Genomic DNA, 20470 nt, shown 5'->3' on the forward strand with positions numbered 1-20470 from the left:
TCCTCCTCTCTCACTGTCTGCTGATCCTCAGCATGCTTTATTCTCCAAAGGCCAATGATGAGAGACATGAACTCCCATTCTACCTCAATAAAGGTCGAAACTAGTCTGGGTAGTGGCCCTTTCCTTAATGCATAACATTAGACATATCCGCAAAGAGATGTATTTTGCATTATGAGAGATACTGAGATAGGAGTGTTGGTATCTTGCTCCACCTTTGCAACAAGTTGTCCTGGTGTTGTACCACCTTACCCCAGTCCTGAAGATACTTTCAGGCGCAAACTTTGTTTGCTCACACTTGGATAAAGGATTAAACTAATTTTATTATACTCTAACCAAGTGAAAAATAAACTTTCAACATCTTTCTCTAAATCCAGAGTAATTTATTAAAAAAGGGTGGCACACCATTTGGCAACTCCTATAGGTAGAGATCACCTGCTAATGCTTCTGCCTGGTATTTCCACTTGGGCCTGGCTCCCACTGAAGAGACCTCAATAAAGGTCAAAACTAGTCTGGGTAGTGGCCCTTTCCTTAATGCATAACATTAGGTATACCCGCAAGGAGATGTGTTTTGCATTATGAGAGATACTGAGATAGGAGTGTTGGTAGCTTGTTCCACCTTTGCAACGAGTTTGTACCACCTTACCCCAGTCCTGAAGATACTTTCAGGTGCAAACTTTGTTTGCTCACACTTGGATAAAGGATTAAACTAATTTTATTATACTCTAACCAAGTGAAAAATAAACTTTCGGCATCTGGTGAGATTGCTGTTTTTTGAATGAGTCAGTGTGTCAATGCAGGCAAACTAGAATTCCCAAGGTGGATGGTAGCAGGGGTGGCCTCTTGTGGGAATGGGTGCTTGGGGGAAGGGGGACTACATCATGTAACACAGAGTCCAGTGGAGTCAAGAGAGGACAGTGATAGGTATAGAAGCAGTGATATTTTTATGCTTTATGCTAATGCCAGGAGTATCCAAAATAAAGGAGATGAGTTGGTAGCACTGATAGCATCAGCCAGGCCAAAGATTATTGGGATCTCTGAGACATGGTTGACAGAGGATGATATAATAAAAGGAATTGAAGTAGTAGGGTACAGCATTTTTCGGCAGGATAGGAAAGGAAAACGTGGTGGTGGAGTACTGCTTATGATAAGTGATGACTTATGTCCTCTAAGAGTGGAGGCTTTGGACGTCAGTGACACTAATGGTTTTGAAATCATATGGTGTGAGGTAGAAGTGGCCAAGACAGGATATTTAATGGGGTGTTGCTACAAACCAGGGAGCACAGAGGGTGGAGAGCAGGAGATGTTTAGGTAGTTGAGCTTGGCAAGTGCAAGAAGAATGATTGTTATGGGAGATTTTAACTATAGCAGTATAAGCTGGGAAGAGGAAAATGCATGTAGTATTAAGGGGATGAAATTTCTAGAATTGTCGAGGGACAAATGTCTTAGGTAACATGTAATAGCGGGAACAAGAGGTTCAAGAGGGTTGGATTTGGTCATAGCATCAGAAGAGCTGATAATAAGTGAGATGACATCTCTCCCACCAGTTGGAGAGAGTGAACATGTGGTTTTGACTTGGAAAATGAATAGACATTCAGGTATATCAAAGAAAAGGGAACGTATGTGGCATTATAAGGCAGGTGATTATAATAGTATTAGGTATCAACCAGAGGCAATTCCATGGAGGGCAGAATTGGAAGGCCAGGATATCATTAGTGCATGGAAAATTGTGAAGGAATATTTGTTAGCAGTAATAGTAAGTTGTATTCCACGAGTGAAGAAGCGGACACAATTTGGTGTGAAGTGGATGACAGACAACATCAAACAAGAACTGCAGTTGAAAAAGAGATTATGGAAGAGATATAAGGAGAGGGGTAGAGGGTAGATACACAAAGAATATAAGATGTAAGCCAGGAGAGTGACCAGTATGGTGAGGAAGGGAAAACTGAAATATGAGAAGAGATTGGCACTATGACCCAAAGAAAATCCTAGGGAATTTTTTAGCTATGTGGCCAGTAGGAGGAGAAATGATTGTGGAAGAATGACATTGTGGGATAAAAATGGGAATAGAGTGACTGATGCAGAGGACATAAATGAGTTGTTCAATGAGCACTTTATTGGAGTATTTCATCCTGGAGAAGGTTTAATTACTAGAGGGATAGGGCAGGTTCAGGGATTAGAAGTGTAAGAGGAGAGTGTGTTCCAAATATTGAGTACTCTGGATACCAGTAAAGATATGGGACTGAATTGTATTTCACCACGGGTTTTGAGAGGAGAGAATGTGGTAAAGAACTGACAGGTGTGTTGACCTGGCTCTTCAATAAAAGTCTGGCTGCAGGAAAGGTACCCAAGGAATGGAAGGAAGATAAGATAGCACTGCTGCAGACTGGAGGTGTCTAATTATAGGCCAGTTTGTGTGTCATCAGTAGTTGTTAAGGCCTTGGAAAAATTAGTGAGGGACTATATACAGCATAGAGCAGATGAGGATAATGTTATCTCTGAGAATCAACATGGATTTGTTAAGGGGTGCTCTTGCTTTAGTAATATGATTACCTTTTATAATAAAGTGACAAGAGCAGTTGATGAGGGAAAGGCATTACTGCCATTTTTTTTTTGGATTTTGCAAAGCTGTTTGATTAGAACATGATAATCTGATATTTAAGTTGCAGCACATGGGTTTAAAGCTCTGGTTAGTCAAATGGATTCAGGATTGACTGTCTAATAGGTATCAGAGAGCTGTGTATGGTGGAGCAATATCAAGGAAGCAGAAGGTTACAAGTGGGGTTCCACAGGCTCAGTACTGGGACCCAGTACCGTCGACAGGGTGTAGCATAGAGGCAGCCTGCCTCACAGCGTGGCTTAATAAGGGCGCTCATTCAGCCATATTGTGGCAGGCGCCGTCACTACGCTAAGAATTCCTGTAAGCGTAGCAAGTGTGAAAAGACATTTTTCCAAGCTTAAACTGATTAAAAATTATTTGCGAACAGCAATAATCCAAGAAAGATTGCTTGGTCTAGCAACTATATCGATAGAGGCGGACATAGTTATAATTTAAATTTAGAAAAGCTTATAAACAATTTTACTGTACGTTATCCCAGTAGAGCAAACATTTAATTAATATTATTATGTAATTGTTTTGCATTAATGTTTCTCTTGTAATAAAAACAAAATAGCAATTGGCGATTTTCTTATATTTTTGTCTTATAATCCATCAGGGACGATATTTAATTGTTTGCCTCAGGGTGTGATATAATCTGGCGACAGCCCTGCTGGGACCTGTACTGTTCAATCTTTATATCAATGACATTGTCAATGGATTGCAATGGGATATTCAGTTGTTTACAGATGATGTGAAACTGGGAAGGGTTATCAGTAATAGTGCAGATGTCGCAGCCCTGCAAGAGGATTTGAATAAACTAGACAGATAGGCAAATGAATGGGGTATCGATTTATGCAGCAAAATGTAAAGTCTTGAAGTTTTTGATCCATCGATGGGAGGATGCATACTCAATTAGAGGAGCTATATACTGTAGGAAGTAGGGGAGACAAGAGATCTGGGGGGTAATGATTGATAGAAAACTGAAATTCAGGAGCATATTGCTAAGGTGGTGAAGGTAACCTAGAGGATTGCTGCAATACTGCGAAGGAAGCTGACCTGCAGAGATAAAAGAGTTATCGTTCCGTTGTATAAGACCCTGATCAGACCACACTTAGACTATTGTTCTCAGATTTGATCCCCAGGATTTGAACGGGATAAATTAACTGGAAAGAGTACAGAGGCAGATAACAAAGATGGTTTCAGGACTGTTACAAGTCTGGAGAGTTTGGTGGATAGACGAAGGAGAGGTGATATGATCAAGACTTTTAAACTATTGAGAAGCAGTTACAGGGTAAACTTTGGGGAGTTCTTTCACTTGGTGGAATGGTGAGAAGGAGTGATGACAAGGGCCATCTGTGGAAGTTACGAAAGGAAGCTGTGAGCAAGAGGGTGAGGAGTGGTTTCTTTGCGTGGAGGATGGTTGAACCATGGAATGCATTGCCTGAGAGAGTGGTTAGAGCAAGAATGGTCATTGAGTTCAAGGAGTTGTATGATAAACTTTGTGTTTCCTAAGAACGACCTCCCACGATGAGTCTTTTGACTCCATGGAGGTCCGGATAATAATAATAATGATATTATTATTATATAGATATTATTAGATAGATATTATTATTATATAGATAGATTTTTTAAAAATATTATTATTATATACATAGATATTATCTATTAGATAGGTGGTTAGTTAACTTCCATCCCTGGAGGTTACAAAAGGAAACTGTGAGAAAAAGGGTGAGTAGTGGTTTCTTTGCATGGAGGGTGATTGAACCATGGAATGCATTGCCTGATAAGTGGTGAGAGCAAGAACAGTCAATGTGTGTAAGGAGTGGTATGATAGACTTTGTGTTTCCTAGGATTGACCTCCCTCGATGAGTCTTTTTACTCCATGGAGGCCTGAATAATAATAATAATAATAGATTACCAAATGATTAGTTGGTGTACAAGCTGCAGAGGATAGGAATAGATAGTATATTAGTTAGATGGATAGAAGTTGGCTCTCTGAACAATACCAGCAGGTTGTATGATGGAACAGTGTCTCAAAAAAGGAGGATAATCAGTGATGTGCTCCAGGGTTCTGTGCTGTTTAACTTGTTTATATATCATGTGGACTGACTGGGGATCCTCATTGTTTGTTGATGATGAAAAGTTGGGAAGAATTATAATGCACTGCTGATGTTAATTCTTTTCAGGAAAAATTGAATAGACTTTTTATTTTGACAGAGGAGTTGGGTTGTAGTTTTAATATCAATAAATGCAAGGTGTTGTATTTTGGAGTGCAGTAATATAAGGCTGTGTGCATTCTGTAGTATATAGCAATTGACATTGCTACTAAAGAATGTGGATGAGATTCAAGATTTGGGAATGATAGTTAACAGTAAACCAAAGTTTATAGGGCATATTGCAAGTGTTGCAAAGACTGCACATCATAATGCTGCTATGATATATTCTAACATATATGGATAAGGAAGTGGTTGTGTCACTCTATAAAGCACTGGTTTGACCACACTAGGACTATTGTGATCAAATTTGGTTACCAGGTTTAGAGTGTGATGTGGAAACATTGGAGAGGGTCCAGAGATGAGTGACTAACACAATATGTGGACTTTGGAATGCTGGCTATGGAGGGAGATTGAAGAAATGTGAATTGCAGGGTTTGGTGGATAGGAGAACAAGAGGTGATATAATAGAGACATTTAAATTAATGAGAGGATTTTATCAGATTAATCCAGATGGAATTATAAAACGAGAAAAAGCGATAGAGAAAAAACTAGAGGCCATCGTTGGAAGTTATAGAGTGTGGTGAAGGAAGTATGAGAAGTAGATTTTTTACATGGAAAATTGTCTTGTAAAGTAGATTTTTTACATGGAAAAAATGAAAAAATTAAATTTTGTTTGTGTTTATAAATAATAACAATGCTTACAATATTATATAAATGCAATACAACATGTTAAAGGTTACAGCTTATGTTTCGACAGTGATCGAATAGTTAATAATTGTAATTGTTCGATTAATGCTTTAGATTACGAAACAAATGCACTAACGCCGTATTCGTTTGCACTTGTCATTGCACGTTACGTCATTCCCAACTGTAACTGCTCGCAGAACGCAGAACAATACTGTTTTGATGGGTGAAGCATAAATGCTTTTCATATTCCCCTCCATCTGAAAAGGAAAGTTCTTTGGGTGGAGTATTGAGCTTTAAGCTTGCCCTGAAAGGGCAGTGAGATTAACTGTGTTCAGCTAAGCATAGAATTGATTTGGGTCTCTTGTATTTGCAGAAATCTGCTTCATTATAGTCTGAAGCTTGCTTGATCAGTGGGTTCGGATGATTAATTGTCTTGATGAAGAACTTTTCAGCTAGGTCATGAAGGAGAAATGTGATGTAGGGAATGTTGACGTCTCTGTGAATTTGGGAGTTTCTGATAAACCACGGAGCATCCAAACTCATTCTCAGACATTTGTTTTGTATTCTCTGCAGTTTTTGAATATTTGTTTTCGAAGTATGACTCCACGCAGGAGATGCATAAGTTATGACTTGGCGTATTACCATCTTGTATATGAGCAGTTTGTTCTGAGTATCGAATTTACTTTTTCTGTTGATCATGGGGTAGAGCTGTGCTATTACTTTGGATGTCTTTGAACTTATGTGTTCTATATGGTTGGTGAGTTGTAGTTTTTTATCCAGAATTACTCTGAGATATTTGACTGTATTCTGCCATGGGATTTTAACACCTAATAAATGTATATCTTCCTTGATTTGAGGCTTTTTTCTAGTGAACAGTATGGCTGAGCTCTTCTGTGGATTGGATTGAATTGAATTCTCCAGTCCATCAGCCATTTTTCTAATGTGTGAATACTGTTTTGGAGTCTCTTGATAACTAGTTTGGGGCCGAGAGATCTTGCTAATAATGCAGTGTCATCAGCATATAATGCAGTGATTGTTGAGTTTGGGTTTTGAGGGATATCAGCAATATAGATAGAAAACAGCAAGGAGGCCAAGAGTGAGCCCTTTGGCACTCCCACCAGAACCTTGCGTCTGGTTGATACAGTTTCATTTATTTTGACTTACATGTATTTGTCTCTGAGGTAAGAGTGAATTATTTTAACTAGATTAGTAGGCATATTGAATGTGATGAGCTTGTAGAGAAGACCCTGATGCCACACCTTATCAAAAGCCTTTGCAGCATCTAAAAAGACTGCAGCTGTATGAAGGGTCCGGTTGAAGCCTTTGGAGATGTATTCGATCAGCCTGTGTATCTGCTGGACAGTGGAGTGGTTTTTTCTGAATCCAAATTGCTTATTTGGGATTATATGTAGTTGGTCCGTTTGTGATTGAAGCCTAGTAAGGACTACTTTTTCTGTGTTCTTTCCAAGGTTAGACAGAAGACTGATAGGTCTGTAGCTTTCAGGGAGTTGAGTGTTTTTTCCCATCTTTTTGATTGGTGTGACATCTGCTATTTTCCATGTTAAAGAGAAATACTGGAGTCTGAGGATGGCATTAATTATGTTGACTAGATGTACAATGGCTTTTCTGGGGAGTAGTTTAATTATTTTGTTTGTAATTCCATCTGAACCTGGAGCTTTATTGTTGTTCAGGTTATAATGTTTATAACTTCTGTTGGAGATTGATTTTGAAAGTTTATTTTTGTTCTCTGTTGGAGAAGTAGGTGTGAGAGGTTCTAGGTCATCTTTTTGTTGTGTTATGGCCTGCTTAACTCGACGGTGAATCTTGTAGATGAGATTGATGTTCAAATTTTCATATGAGGGGGTTGCCAAGAAAAGGCAGAGCCTCTGGCCGACAGTTTCCAAGCTGTCGGCCAGAGCCTCTGCCTTTTCCTTGCCAGTATGAGCTATTCCTTTCGTGGTTTGAATTGGGGGTAGAAGTTTTCTTTTAGTGCGGAAGGTTCTCAGAAACTTCCATATGGAGTTATCTTCTGGGTTTAATTTCGTTAGCTTAGATCCCATTCTTAGTTTCGATGTTTTTGGACTTCACGGACTTGTCTGTTTAATTTATTCAAATTTGCTTTATCTTGAGGGGCTCTTGTGTCATGATACCTCTTTCTGGTTTTGTTTTTCAGTCTAATTAAATCCATGATTTCCTTGGGGATCCGACCACTAGGGTGAAAGACTGTAGTTTAGGTAATTGACTTTATTGCATTTTTGATTTGACTGGTAAAGTTGTTTGCAGCCATTTCTATCTCCTCTTTAGTGTGAATAGTAGGAACTGGGCCAATGTGATCAGGTAGGATTCTGGAGAGTTTGTCCCCAAGATATAAAAGAGTGGGGAGGGGAGAATTGTTCTTGTGTACCAAGTTGAAGCAGAATAGGGTTGTGATCAGACGAAAGTTCATTTATTGTTTCCAGCTGATATTGGTATCTGATGTTTTTGAGGACGACTATGTCAAGTACATCTGAACTTCCAATTGAGCTGTGATGGGTGGGCTCTGTGGATCCAGTTACAACAATAGAATGTTGCGTTGAGTAATGGTTTAGAGTTCGACCTTTGTCGTTGATTGTGGAGCTATGCCAGGCTGTATGTTTGGTTTGTTAGAGTGCTCCCCTTGAGAGATGTTTTGACAACAATGAGATCCTCTTGTGAGATCTCATTCTCCTCCTCCTCTCCATCCTGATCATTAGCGTGAATATATTCTTTTATAAATCCTGGCCAGTCAGATTCTAATTTGCTTATTATGAGTTTGAGTACCTCTAGAGACTGCTCCTTGTTAAGGATCTGGATCTGATCTTTGCTGTTGTCCATGTCAAATTGGTGATTTCCTGCCAGCAGTATAATAATCCTGCAGGGCCAGGGGCCTGCCAGTAAAGTATCCTGTAGATCTAGACAGACTACTAGCAATGTATAATCCTGCAGGGCTTGAAGCCTGCCAGCAAATGTCCTGTAGACTGAGTTGGTCTACTAGCAAAGTCTTCTTAGAACCTACTAACTGGGGAAAAGGAGTATCAATATCTCACTTGGCCACAGTTTAGAAACCTACCTCCCTATAAAACCTTAATACCACCACTGGTCCTCATTGCGGGTGGGGCCTGCTGGCCATTTGACCTCTTGCACATTTTATGCAGAAGGGGAGACAGTAGGAATCACACTGTGTTAGCACCAGTGCAATGTGAGATTGCTGAGAAACCTTGTATGCAATATAATAAGATTCAGTCTAAAATAACACGTCCGTTCTCATCAAAATCGCGTACAGGTCCTCAACAATAACCCATCATTCGAGTGCATGCTGTAACTGCTCAAATGGCAGTGTATCTTTAGTATGCTTACGCACCTTATTTCTGTGAGACATGAAACGTTTATTATTGGTGTGTGTGCATGGTGAACTGTTTTTTGTAAATCTTATTTTATTTTGTTAAAATAACATATAATTATTTATTTATTATAGCTACAAGGGCGTGTCACTGTTGAAAATATGAAAAGAATAATATTTTTTCAATTATCGTTACACGAAACAAATGCACTGCAATCTACGCCGATATAAAACGCCTCTGTATTAAAGAGCATCCGTAGTGCAATTGGAAGAACGACGGTACATTGCACCCTTCAATTGGAATAGGCGTAAGTTCAATTCTTGTCGTGACAGGAGGAATCTTTATCTGGACGATTTCAAGTGAAGGTGAGTTAGCCGATCTCATACGTGGGTAGCAGGGTTTTTCATCCCGCATACAGACAAATCCGCCTTTCAGAACACACACAATTTACAGACAAAAAATACTGGTGGTGGCGGCGTTGATGGAGATGATTCGTAGTAGAGGTTCGGTGTAGTGGTTGAGACAGTTGTAGTTATTATAGATATTATATTATAGTTATTATTATTCCTGACACCTCCCGCGATGAGTCTTCAGACTCCTTGGAGGTGTCAGGAATAATAATAATAATATTCGTTTGCACTTGTCATTGCAGGTTACATCATTAGATACATTGCCGCTTGGGCAGTGTATCTTATGCCTGACCTTGTTATTTCTGTGAAATATGAAACGTTTATTATTGGCACGTGTTCGTGGGGAACTATTTTTTTTGTAAATCTTATTTTAATTTGTTAAAATAACATATAATTATTTATTTATTATAGATACAAGGCTGAATTATGACGAGTGTCACTGTTGAAAATATGAAAAGAATTATTTTTTTGATTATCATTACACGAAACAAATGCACTGCGATCTAACGCCGATATTCGTTTGCACTTGTCATTGCTATTGATACGATCCCTGCGGCACTCTAACAAAGATATGGTGCTGGGATGAGGTAGAACCGTTAATTTTTACTTGTATTGATCTACTCTGAAGATATGAATGGATTAGATGAACCATTTTTAGTGAGATACCAGCTGAGATAAATTTGTGTAGGAGTCCAAAATGCCAGATTTTGTCAAATGCTTTGGATAGGTCTAGGAAAACAGCTCCTGTGCACTGGCACCAGTTATAGCTGGTGGTGATGTATTCCATAATTCTGTGGATTTGCTGGGTAGTACTATGGTGTTGCTGAAAACCAAACTGTTCTTTAGGGAGGATGTTTAGGTCATTTACTGAGGTTTGGAGTCGCGAGAGGATGACCTTCTTCGCAACCTTACCCAGATTGGAGATGAGACTGATTGGACGATAATTTTGTGGTAGGTGTGGGTCCTTGCCTGGCTTATGTATAGGGATTACATCAGCCAGTTTTCAGCTGGAAGGAAAATAGTGAAGTCTTAAGATTGCATTAATTATAATGGTCAGGTGCACTACATCTTTTCGAGGCAACAGCTTGATCACCCTATTCGAAATGCCATCTGATCCAGGAGCTTTATTGTTCTTTAGTTTTTTAATAATATCATATAATTCAACAGGTGATGTGGGTGCAATATGGTCAGCACTGGTATCTTGGGAGTTTTAATACGTGTCTGACCTGTCTGTGGATTTTGTATAAGTGATTGAAATCTAAGTTGTTATATGAAGGTTTGCAATGCACCTCTAGATTCTTTACTGTGGCTTCTGCCTTATTAGTTAGAGATTATGGGGGGGGGAGGGATCTGTTTTTATTTTTGATGTTTCTCAATAACTCCCACATAGAGTGATCAATAGATAAGATAGAGGCTAACATTTCATCCCAAACTTGGTTTCTATGAGTTTTAAGTGCATCTCTCACTGCCCCGTTCAATCTATTAAGAACTGTTTTGTCCTGAGGAGTGCGAGTGTTACAAAATCTGTTCCTAGCTCTATTCAGGACAAAACAGTTATCCTCGGGCAGATGACCAGGCTTGGGAACAGGTTTGTGGAAAGTTGCAACCATTATAGTGGACTTAATCTGTTGGGTGAGGCTAGTCACTGCAGATTCCACATCTTCTGTGCATATATGAGGGACAGGTCCAATTTGATCCCTTAGTGCTTTAGACAATCTGTCCCACGATATGCATGCGTGAGAGGGAGAAGAGAGGTATTCTTGTTCTCCCAGTTGTAGTAGAATTGGGTTGTGATCTGATGACAGCTCGTTTAGTGATACGAAATCTCTTCCTAGCTCTATTCAGGACAAAACAGTTATCCTCGGGCAGATGACCAGGCTTGGGAACAGGTTTGTGGAAAGTTGCAACCATTATAGTGGACTTAATCTGTTGGGTGAGGCTAGTCACTGCAGATTCCACATCTTCTTCTGTGCATATATGAGGGACAGGTCCAATTTGATCCCTTAGTGCTTTAGACAATCTGTCCCACGATATGCATGCGTGAGAGGGAGAAGAGAGGTATTCTTGTTCTCCCAGTTGTAGTAGAATTGGGTTGTGATCTGATGACAGCTCGTTTAGTGATACGAAATCTCTTCCTAGCTCTATTCAGGACAAAACAGTTATCCTCGGGCAGATGACCAGGCTTGGGAACAGGTTTGTGGAAAGTTGCAACCATTATAGTGGACTTAATCTGTTGGGTGAGGCTAGTCACTGCAGATTCCACATCTTCTTCTGTGCATATATGAGGGACAGGTCCAATTTGATCCCTTAGTGCTTTAGACAATCTGTCCCACGATATGCATGCGTGAGAGGGAGAAGAGAGGTATTCTTGTTCTCCCAGTTGTAGTAGAATTGGGTTGTGATCTGATGACAGCTCGTTTAGTGATACGAAATCTCTTCCTAGCTCTATTCAGGACAAAACAGTTATCCTCGGGCAGATGACCAGGCTTGGGAACAGGTTTGTGGAAAGTTGCAACCATTATAGTGGACTTAATCTGTTGGGTGAGGCTAGTCACTGCAGATTCCACATCTTCTTCTGTGCATATGTGAGGGACAGGTCCAATTTGATCCCTTAGTGCTTTAGACAATCTGTCCCATGATATGCATGCGTGAGAGGGAGGAGAGAGGTATTCTTGTTCTCCCAGTTGTAGTAGAATTGGGTTGTGATCTGATGACAGCTCGTTTAGTGATTTAAGGCTGTACTGAAGTTTAATGTCTTGCAGGATAGCTATACCCAGGATGTCAGCAGTGCCAAACGCACTGAGATGAGTTGGTTCGGTAGGTCCAGCCACAACAGCATAGTTTGATCTTATGTAGTTGGAAAGGATGCAACCATTTTTGTTGGTGGTTCTACTATTCCAGGCAGGGTGCTTGGAGTTTAAATCACCAGCAATAATGATGGGTACTCTAACTCCTAAAATAGCATTTAGATCAGTGTGCAGCAGAGTTTTTATGGGTGGATTGTAAGCTGAATAGATTTTCAATCTGCCGGCAGAGCTGGTGAAAACTTCCACGCCTGTAATTTCAAGGTTAGTGGTTGGTGGGTTGTTCATTGAATGGTGCTTAATGTAATTTTTAATGAAGATGGCAGTGCCACCACCTCTGTAGTTGGATCTGTCATTTCTGTACATGAGATAACCCCGTGTTTTGGGACTGTCAGAGGGTCTAAGGCAGGGGTGGGGAAACCCTTGCCCGCAAGTCTATTCCAATTCGCCCCTTTGCTGATGTACTCATATGTACATGTAAATAAAATTTTATAATAATTTAAATGTATTATAATTAAATTTATTTAAATTTAAATAATTAAATATACAAAACTAAAAGCTATATTACATATAATATGATCGTCATACGTCTGGTAAGATATATATTGCATACTACATACACTATATATATGAGTTAAAATTTACCAGTCGCCTGCGGAAGTTTTTAAATTAGCAATTTTCGCCCTTGATACTGAAAAGGTTCCCCACCCCTGGTCTAAGGTGTGTTTCACTGATTAGTATAATATCAGGTTGGTATCTGTAAGTGAAATCTTGTAGCTCCAGAATTTTGTTCCTTAAGCCATTTGCATTCCACGCAATGATCTGAAGAGAGGCAGGAATGAGTTTGTTTTTATTCATTTATGATTGTTGTGAGGATGGCCTGTTTCCTGTAGGAATCTTTTATGGTGGTTGCTGAAGGGTTAGACAGGCTGAAATTTTGTAGCATGTTAGCTAAAGAGGCTGTAACAACTGCTGTCAGATTAGTAGGTGCTGTTGGCTGATTTTGTTCTGATATTGGTTTGTTAGTACGGGTCACATCAGCATAACGTCTTGTTTGCCTTTGGCTTCCACTGTCTTTGAAGGTCACCGACTGTTGCTGCTGAGTCTCAGGCTGTGGAGCAGGTGCCTCAGGTGTTCTTTTACTAGAGGAAGAGGGCAGTTTAGCTGTCTCCATCCCTCTGTTTTTTGGGTGCTGAGTACATCCTTTGCTGTTTGCTGGATGAGGGCCACCACAGTTGACACATTTAGCCAAGGTGGTTTTTGGCTTGGTGCAGGTGTTAGTGGGGTACTCAAACACTCTGCCTTGCAGGTCTTTGAGCATGGCCAAACTTCTGACATCTATGGCATTGACCAGTAGATGCCCTTTTACGGAGTAGCTCTGGAGTCCACAAACAGATGTTAAATCATAGATGTTCTTATAGGCTTTGTGGCTCACCACCAAGACCAGAGGCATAGGGGATTTGTCCGCTCTAGTCATTCTGCCGATCTTAATAGGTGGCAGGTCTTGGTAGTGGAGCTCAGCCTCAATTTCATCTGTAGTTATATCCTCCATGACACCCTGCAGTACTACCTTCAGATTTTTCTCCGGACTAAGAAAAAAGGTGTGGTATTGAATATTGCTGGAGTCTAACACTTTGGTCAGTTTCCTGTAATCAGTCACAGTAGCTGGCTGAATTTTTATATCATCATCAGTGTTCTTGGCTGAGAGATACTGTATTTGTGAGTTTATCATGGTGGACCTTAATTGTGTCCATCTTTTCTTTTCACGGAGGACTATCGGTGGAACCCTCTCTTTCTTGGTGGTCAAGGGATTGGAACTGGGAGTATCCTCTTTCATACCAGAATCTATGGGAGGTTCTGTGTCAGTGGTTTTGCGCTTTTTGTGCACACGAACTTCTTCAATGTCTGGGGGAGACTGCAACTGAGTAATGAGCTCCTCACTTGTATCATCCGAGTTATCTGTGACTGCAGAGGGTGGGAATGAGTCAAAAAGCTTAACTTTTCCCAACTATCACTCAGAAGTTTTCCTAATCTGAGGAATTCATTATAAACCTCCTCGAAAATGGTCTCGTTCAGAGGTTTTGCCATAACAAATTCCATAGACACAATCTGGTGTTTTCCAGCAGTACGATATATAGTTTAGTATGCCCTGTGATTAGGCTTAGAAAATGGTTTCCGACGGAACTAAAAATTAAAATTAAAGTATTTACACTCACCTGTAACTTACAAAAACTTTCCGTAATCAAAAAGCTTGATCAATACATGTGAACTCGACACAAAAGCATGAATCGCTAAAAAACATATCAATCAAATTCGCAATTCACCATCAATAATACATGAAACAACACTAACACACAAGCCGCCATCTTCCCCAGTGTCTGATACCAAGGTTGAAGTAATGCAGAAGTCATGTATTTCCCATATATCAGAAGGTGTTATACCTTATTAACCTTATTAATAAAATACTCTGGATTAGGAATTGATGTTGAAAGAATTTTCACTTGGTTATATTATAAATTAAAGATGCCAAGAAATTATATCCTTGGTTTCATCCTTTATCTAAATGTAAGCAAACAAAGTTTGTGCATGAGGTAATTTCATGACTTGGCTACTTGTATAAAATATCAACAGTTTTTTTCCTTTACAAATAATACATCATAATATTATAACATTTAATAAAAAAAAAGCTTAAATAATTTAACTTCAAATATTTTATAGCCTTTCTCATTCATTTTAGCAGAATGCCCAGTGAAATTCTATTTTAATGTTTTTATTATTTATTATTTTTAATTGGATTAAAGGATGATTATTAAAATGGTAGAAGAAACTATTATAAAAATTTTTGACAGCTTACAAAACAATAATTTTTTATTTATTATTTTTTTTTATTCACCCCACATTTGAGAGGTCAGGCCTATAACACAACAATGCCATGTGTAGGCAAGCAGTTAAGGAGAATGAAGTTGTTCTAAAGAAGCAGTGGAACAAAAAAAAAAAAGGTCAGTCATGATCACTAATTTGAAGATTTGACACTATGGGCAAACAACAGTATTGAACAACAATTCACTGTTATTGCAAAAAGTATAGGTTATGCAATTTAGATTATACAAATTCTATATTTTACTGATGGAACTGCTTGCTGAGAAATTGACAAGGTTTTAATCTGAAATGATCGAAGAGTAATATAATATAATACTGTAGTGAGGATGACACAACATTTATCCTTTAGATGGAAAGGCCTGGTTCCAATTCTTAGTAAGATCTTAGGAACGTTTATAGTGCTTTTTAACTTTGAGGGTATTAGCTGGTCTGATACAGAGATAGTAGGGTTTTCTTACCAGAAACTTGATTTTTCATCCTTCAGAACAACTAACAGTCAGAAGAAATACATGCATAGTTTAAGGCATAGCCTTAGTTTCTCTGACCAAAACTACAATCAGACCAAATCCTAGGTGTGATAGTGGACAGAGTTGAGGTTTAGGGAGCACGTTGTAAAAAGTGGTCGAAATAGCACAAAATATCACTGAAATTTGGGAAATACACTGTTCAGTAAGGATAAAGAATTCATTTTCTCTTATAAGGCATTGATATGACTACACTTGGATTTCTGTACTCAGATATGGTCACCTGGGCATTGTAGGGGCAAGGAAGTGATGGACATGTTTCAGAGGTAGATAATAGTCATGGTGATATTGGGTTCTCTGGAACATTCAGAGATCCTGATACCACTTAGGACAGATTGAAGGTAATTGAAAGTTACAGTCAATCTTCAGTGATAGCACTGAAGATAGATTGAAGGTCTATAAGTTGCAAAGTTTAGTGATTGAGAAGAAAAGAGGGAATATATTCAAAACACATAAATTAATAAAGGGATTTTATAAAATAGATACAGAAGAAAAATTTTCAGTATATGGCAGAAGAAGAAGAGAGAGATCATCCCTGTAAATTAAGTAAGTGTCTGATTTTCAAGGATGTGAAGACAAAATTTTTCACCTGGAGAGTGTGAAATGAGTGGAATTGATTTAACTTGTATTTGGGAACATGTAGGTGTTTGCAGATGATGTAAAGTTAAAATGAACTATGACAAGCAGAGCACATGTTCTGGCTTTATAAAGAGGACTTGAATAAGACTAGTTGAGTGGGTTTTCGGTGTTGCAGGGAGTAAACATGACTCTCCATTGAGGTAGACGTGTTGGATGGAGCTCTGGTCCAGCTAGTAAGATTACTTACTACTTCTATTAAAAATGTGCATCAGGAGAAGCCTGATGATTGCACAATTTATTATTTGGTGAGCAATTTTATAAAGATATTAACAGGATAATAATAAATATTTTTCTAAGTTGTTCAGTAGCATACATCATCAGAGGGAGCCTGTTGATAGCTACTGAAAGTAATTCCCCTGACTACTTTCATTATGCCGAGTCTGGGTGACCATCGCGGATCCTGAAATGATATGCCTGGCTCCGTTGTGAAATCCGAGAAGGATTGGGCCTACATGCTATCTTTAACGTAGAGTTGGTTGCCTGCCATGGCATACCTGTGTGTCCATCACAGGGAATTAAGATTAAGTGATGTCTTGTTGGGAAGAGGTGAGAGTGCCCTTGAAGACTCTCACTGTGCTCCTATGCACTTACACCGTAGGGAGGTTCTTTCTAACTCACAGGCATTGGGTTTCTCGGTGAATTGCAGATCGTGGTCTCACTGAGTCGATATGCCTAATAATGAATTACTCTCACTGATGAATATAAAATTACTATTTGAAGTTTCCTGATAGGAGTAGGTGGGAATGTAGTTCCTAGATGTAAGCTACTTTAAGGTAGAATTAAGTTAGTCTCTAAGCTAGTCTATAAGCTAGTTTTGTAAGTTGGGAACAAGAAACGATGTGTTTGGTCATGAGTAAAAGAATAAAATATAATAACGGCGCACCATTCAGGTGTGACATGCGGGCACCAAATCGTCCGCAGACGACCTAGGTATTGGCCTGGGTGTCGTGCTTAGAAGAGCAGCCACCATACTGCGATCTATTGAGACTCATCTGGGTCCCGGTGATTATCGCGGATCCCGAAGAGATATGCCTGGCTCTGTTGCGAAATACTAAAAGGATTGGGCCTACATGCTGTCTTTAACGTGGAGTTGGTCGCCCACCATGGCATACCTGTATGCCCATCATGGGGAATTAAGACCAAGTGATGTCTTGTTGGGAAGAGGTGAGAGTGCCCTTAAAGACTCTCACTGTGCTCCTACCCACATATACCATAGGGAGGTTCTTTCTAACTCATGAGCATTGGGTTTCTCGGTGGATTGCAGATCATGGTCTTGCTGAGTTGATATGCCTAATAATGAATTACTTTCACTGATGAATGAAATATTATTTGAAGTAGTAGGAATAAATGGGAATGTAGTTCCTAGATGTAAGCTAGTTTAAGGTAGAATTAAATTAGTTTGTAAGTTGGGTACAAGAAATCATGTGCTTGGTCATGATTAAAAGAATGTAATATAACAACGGCGCACCATTCAGGTGTGACTTGCGGGCACCAAATCGTTCGCAGATGACCTAGGTACTGGTCTGGGTGTCGTGCTTAGAAGGCAGCCACCATACCGCGATCTATTGAGACTCTGCAGAGTAAATAGTTGGTGGAGATATCATAGAGGAGATGGAGGAGATAAAGACCTAAAATTTAGAAGTTGCAATTCTAATTAGAATCTCCTTAATTCTAAAATTTAGAATTAAGGAGATTCTAATGGATAGGAGGAGAAGAAATATGATTGAGATTTATGAGTTGATAAGATGTTAACTGTATCATCAAATTAATGTGGAAGTTTTTCATAGAATGAGGAAGATGGGCGGTGAACAAGAGGCCCTGGAAGTTGTATAAGAAGAATATGAATAGAGTGGAGTGAGGAGTAGGTTTCTTTCATGGAGAATGGTGATTGCATTGCTTAACTGAGAGCGGGTGGAGATAGTGATTGCATTTAAGGCATGGTTTAATGAGTATGTGTAACTGTGAGACCTTCCCTGATAAATCTTTTGACTCCATGGAGGATTGATGATGGTGATGATAGTAATAATAATAATAATTGTTGCATTTGTAATTAGTATAGATTAGCACATATTATAGCTGAATTACTCTGCTTTAAATTTTCATGTGCTTTAAAACTATTTATAGTAGCTTGTTATTTAATGTTTATTAAATATTAATTTAATTTTTAATACTATAGCACTTTAGATGTGCAGAACAAATGTAATGAATATCCTTCAGCTCATGAAGGTGCAGTCATGTGTCTTGCACCTGTGGAACCAGGATTTCTTTTATCAGGAGGAAAAGATAAGGTAATACATTTTGCTCAGTATATTATAAGAATTTTGTTTCTTAATATTATTGTTACAAAAAAAAAAAAAAAAGATGATTATAATATTACATTCCATTTGCTGATACTTATTGTTCACAGATATTCATGTTTGCATTTTGGCAAAGCCTTATAATCTATAACTTTTCTGATTTTTATTTTTTATCTTGCTGAATATCATCATGCTCTGTGGATACAATTACGAAAAATATGTGCACTGCACTGAATTAGATGTGCAATAGCACATCTAATTCAATTATTGCACATCTAATTCAGTGCACATATTTTTGGTAATTGTATCCACAGAGCACAGAAATAAAATGGTCCTTTTTTTTTAAATTACATAAAATGTAGAAAACAGTAAAAACAGTAAATGTATTAGTGACAATGTTAATGTTTCAGTGATTTGTTGCATTGATTGATTATAAATAACTTCACAAATCAACTTGTGTATTTTTTTCTCTCGAGATAATGCACAAGAATTTTTTATGTTATTTCTACTTGGGAAAAGATATTGTGGGTATTATAAGAATTTGATAATCCTCAAACTCTGCTCTAGAAACAAAACTTGTGCTTCTTTATATTTTTTACAACACACACTCTCTCTCTCTCTCTCTCTCTAATAAGCAAGGTAGTAGTCCCATACCAGATGACAAGAATCATCTACCACCTAAGGATTTTCACAAACATACCATCATAGGATTTGAGTCCACTGTCTGGTTGGAGAGTAGGTATACTATCTGCATGGCCACCCTGGCCAGCAATGTAGAGAACTATGAATTTGAAGACGAATGAGACAAACTGCAGTAATTCTCCCTTCCATAGACATATTCAACCATGTAAGGTAGCATGAGATTTGACAGATGGTAATAAGCAAAAATACCCCCCCCCCCCAAAAAAAAAAATCCCAAGTAATATTCTATAACTATATACAGATCACAAAATTTCAGCAATGTGTATATAGTTATAATATTTTCAATATTCTCAGTATTCCTAATGTATTGCAGATTGTACAGCCTTCAGAGACACATATCGAATATTAATCCTCGAGCCTTCTTTGTCCCGTGAGCAGTACACACACATTAAATTTGGTGGTCACTGATGATGCCAAAGTTAATAGTGAAATAGTGAGTTTTTTTAGTACTGTACAAGAAATTGCACTTGGGTAAAGGATTAAACTAAATTTATTATAGTCTAACCAAGTGCAAAATAAACTTCCAACATCTTTCTCTAAATCCAGAGTATTTCAATAATAAGATGGTACACCTGTTGGCAACTTGTATAGGTAAATATGACCTCTCCTATTGCTTCTGCCTTAGTATCTCCACATTTGGGTCTACCTCCCACTGATGAGACCTCAATAAAGGTCGAAACCGGTCTGGGTAGTGGCCCTTCCCTTAATGCATAGCAGTATACATGTCCGCAAGATGTGCTTTGCATTATGGGAGATACTGAGACAAGGAGTGATGAGAGCTTGGTTCACCTTTGCTCGGAGTTGCCTGGTGTTGCACCACCTTACCTCAGTCCTGAAGATATTTTCAGGCACAAACTTTGTTTGCTTACACTTGGATAAAAGATTAAACTAAATTTATTATTAGATTGTAATCCATTGGGAACATTGAAGAAAAACTGCCTCAGATAATAGAGATAGGGGTATGAAAGAAAAGGGTGGTGCTATCTGTTCACTCCTCATTGGAGGGGTGATTAATTTTTCTCAGAACTCCCATATCTGTGGTCTTTGGTCAAGTACTTTATTTCTAACCAACTTTCAGATCCTATCAAATTTGAATTTGATAGGATCTGAACAATCAAATTTGAACAATCAAATCAAATTTGATTGTTCAAATCAAATACATTGATTTGAACAATGTTCAAATCAATGTATATGGAACTTATTCCATATAAATTTATTCAACTGGTTCTCCATCATACCAATGTTGATTATTCTGTTGTCTATTTCCATATATGATTTGCCATCTGCATTAAAAATTATGCCTGAATAGCTGAAATATATTACTTGTTCTATAGGTTCTCCATTTGTAGTAGATAA

At 38.5% G+C, this 20470-nt stretch overlaps 1 protein-coding gene across 1 annotated transcript in view; it reads left to right on the forward strand.

Moving 5' to 3' along the window:
• The window catches only part of LOC150110690 (WD repeat-containing protein 31-like), a 191808-nt gene that overhangs the window by 14080 nt on the left and 157258 nt on the right, over positions 1 to 20470 (forward strand). The window contains exon 2 of the mRNA XM_090405079.1: positions 18292 to 18403. Within this exon, the coding sequence (XP_090261205.1) occupies positions 18292 to 18403 (112 nt within the window). The remainder of the gene's footprint in view (positions 1 to 18291; positions 18404 to 20470) is intronic.

The sequence above is a fragment of the Typopeltis vanoorti genome, chromosome 1 (assembly GCF_054136105.1).
Source record: "Typopeltis vanoorti isolate ZY-2024b chromosome 1, IOZ_Tvanoo_1.0, whole genome shotgun sequence".
Lineage (NCBI taxonomy): Eukaryota > Metazoa > Arthropoda > Arachnida > Uropygi > Thelyphonidae > Typopeltis > Typopeltis vanoorti.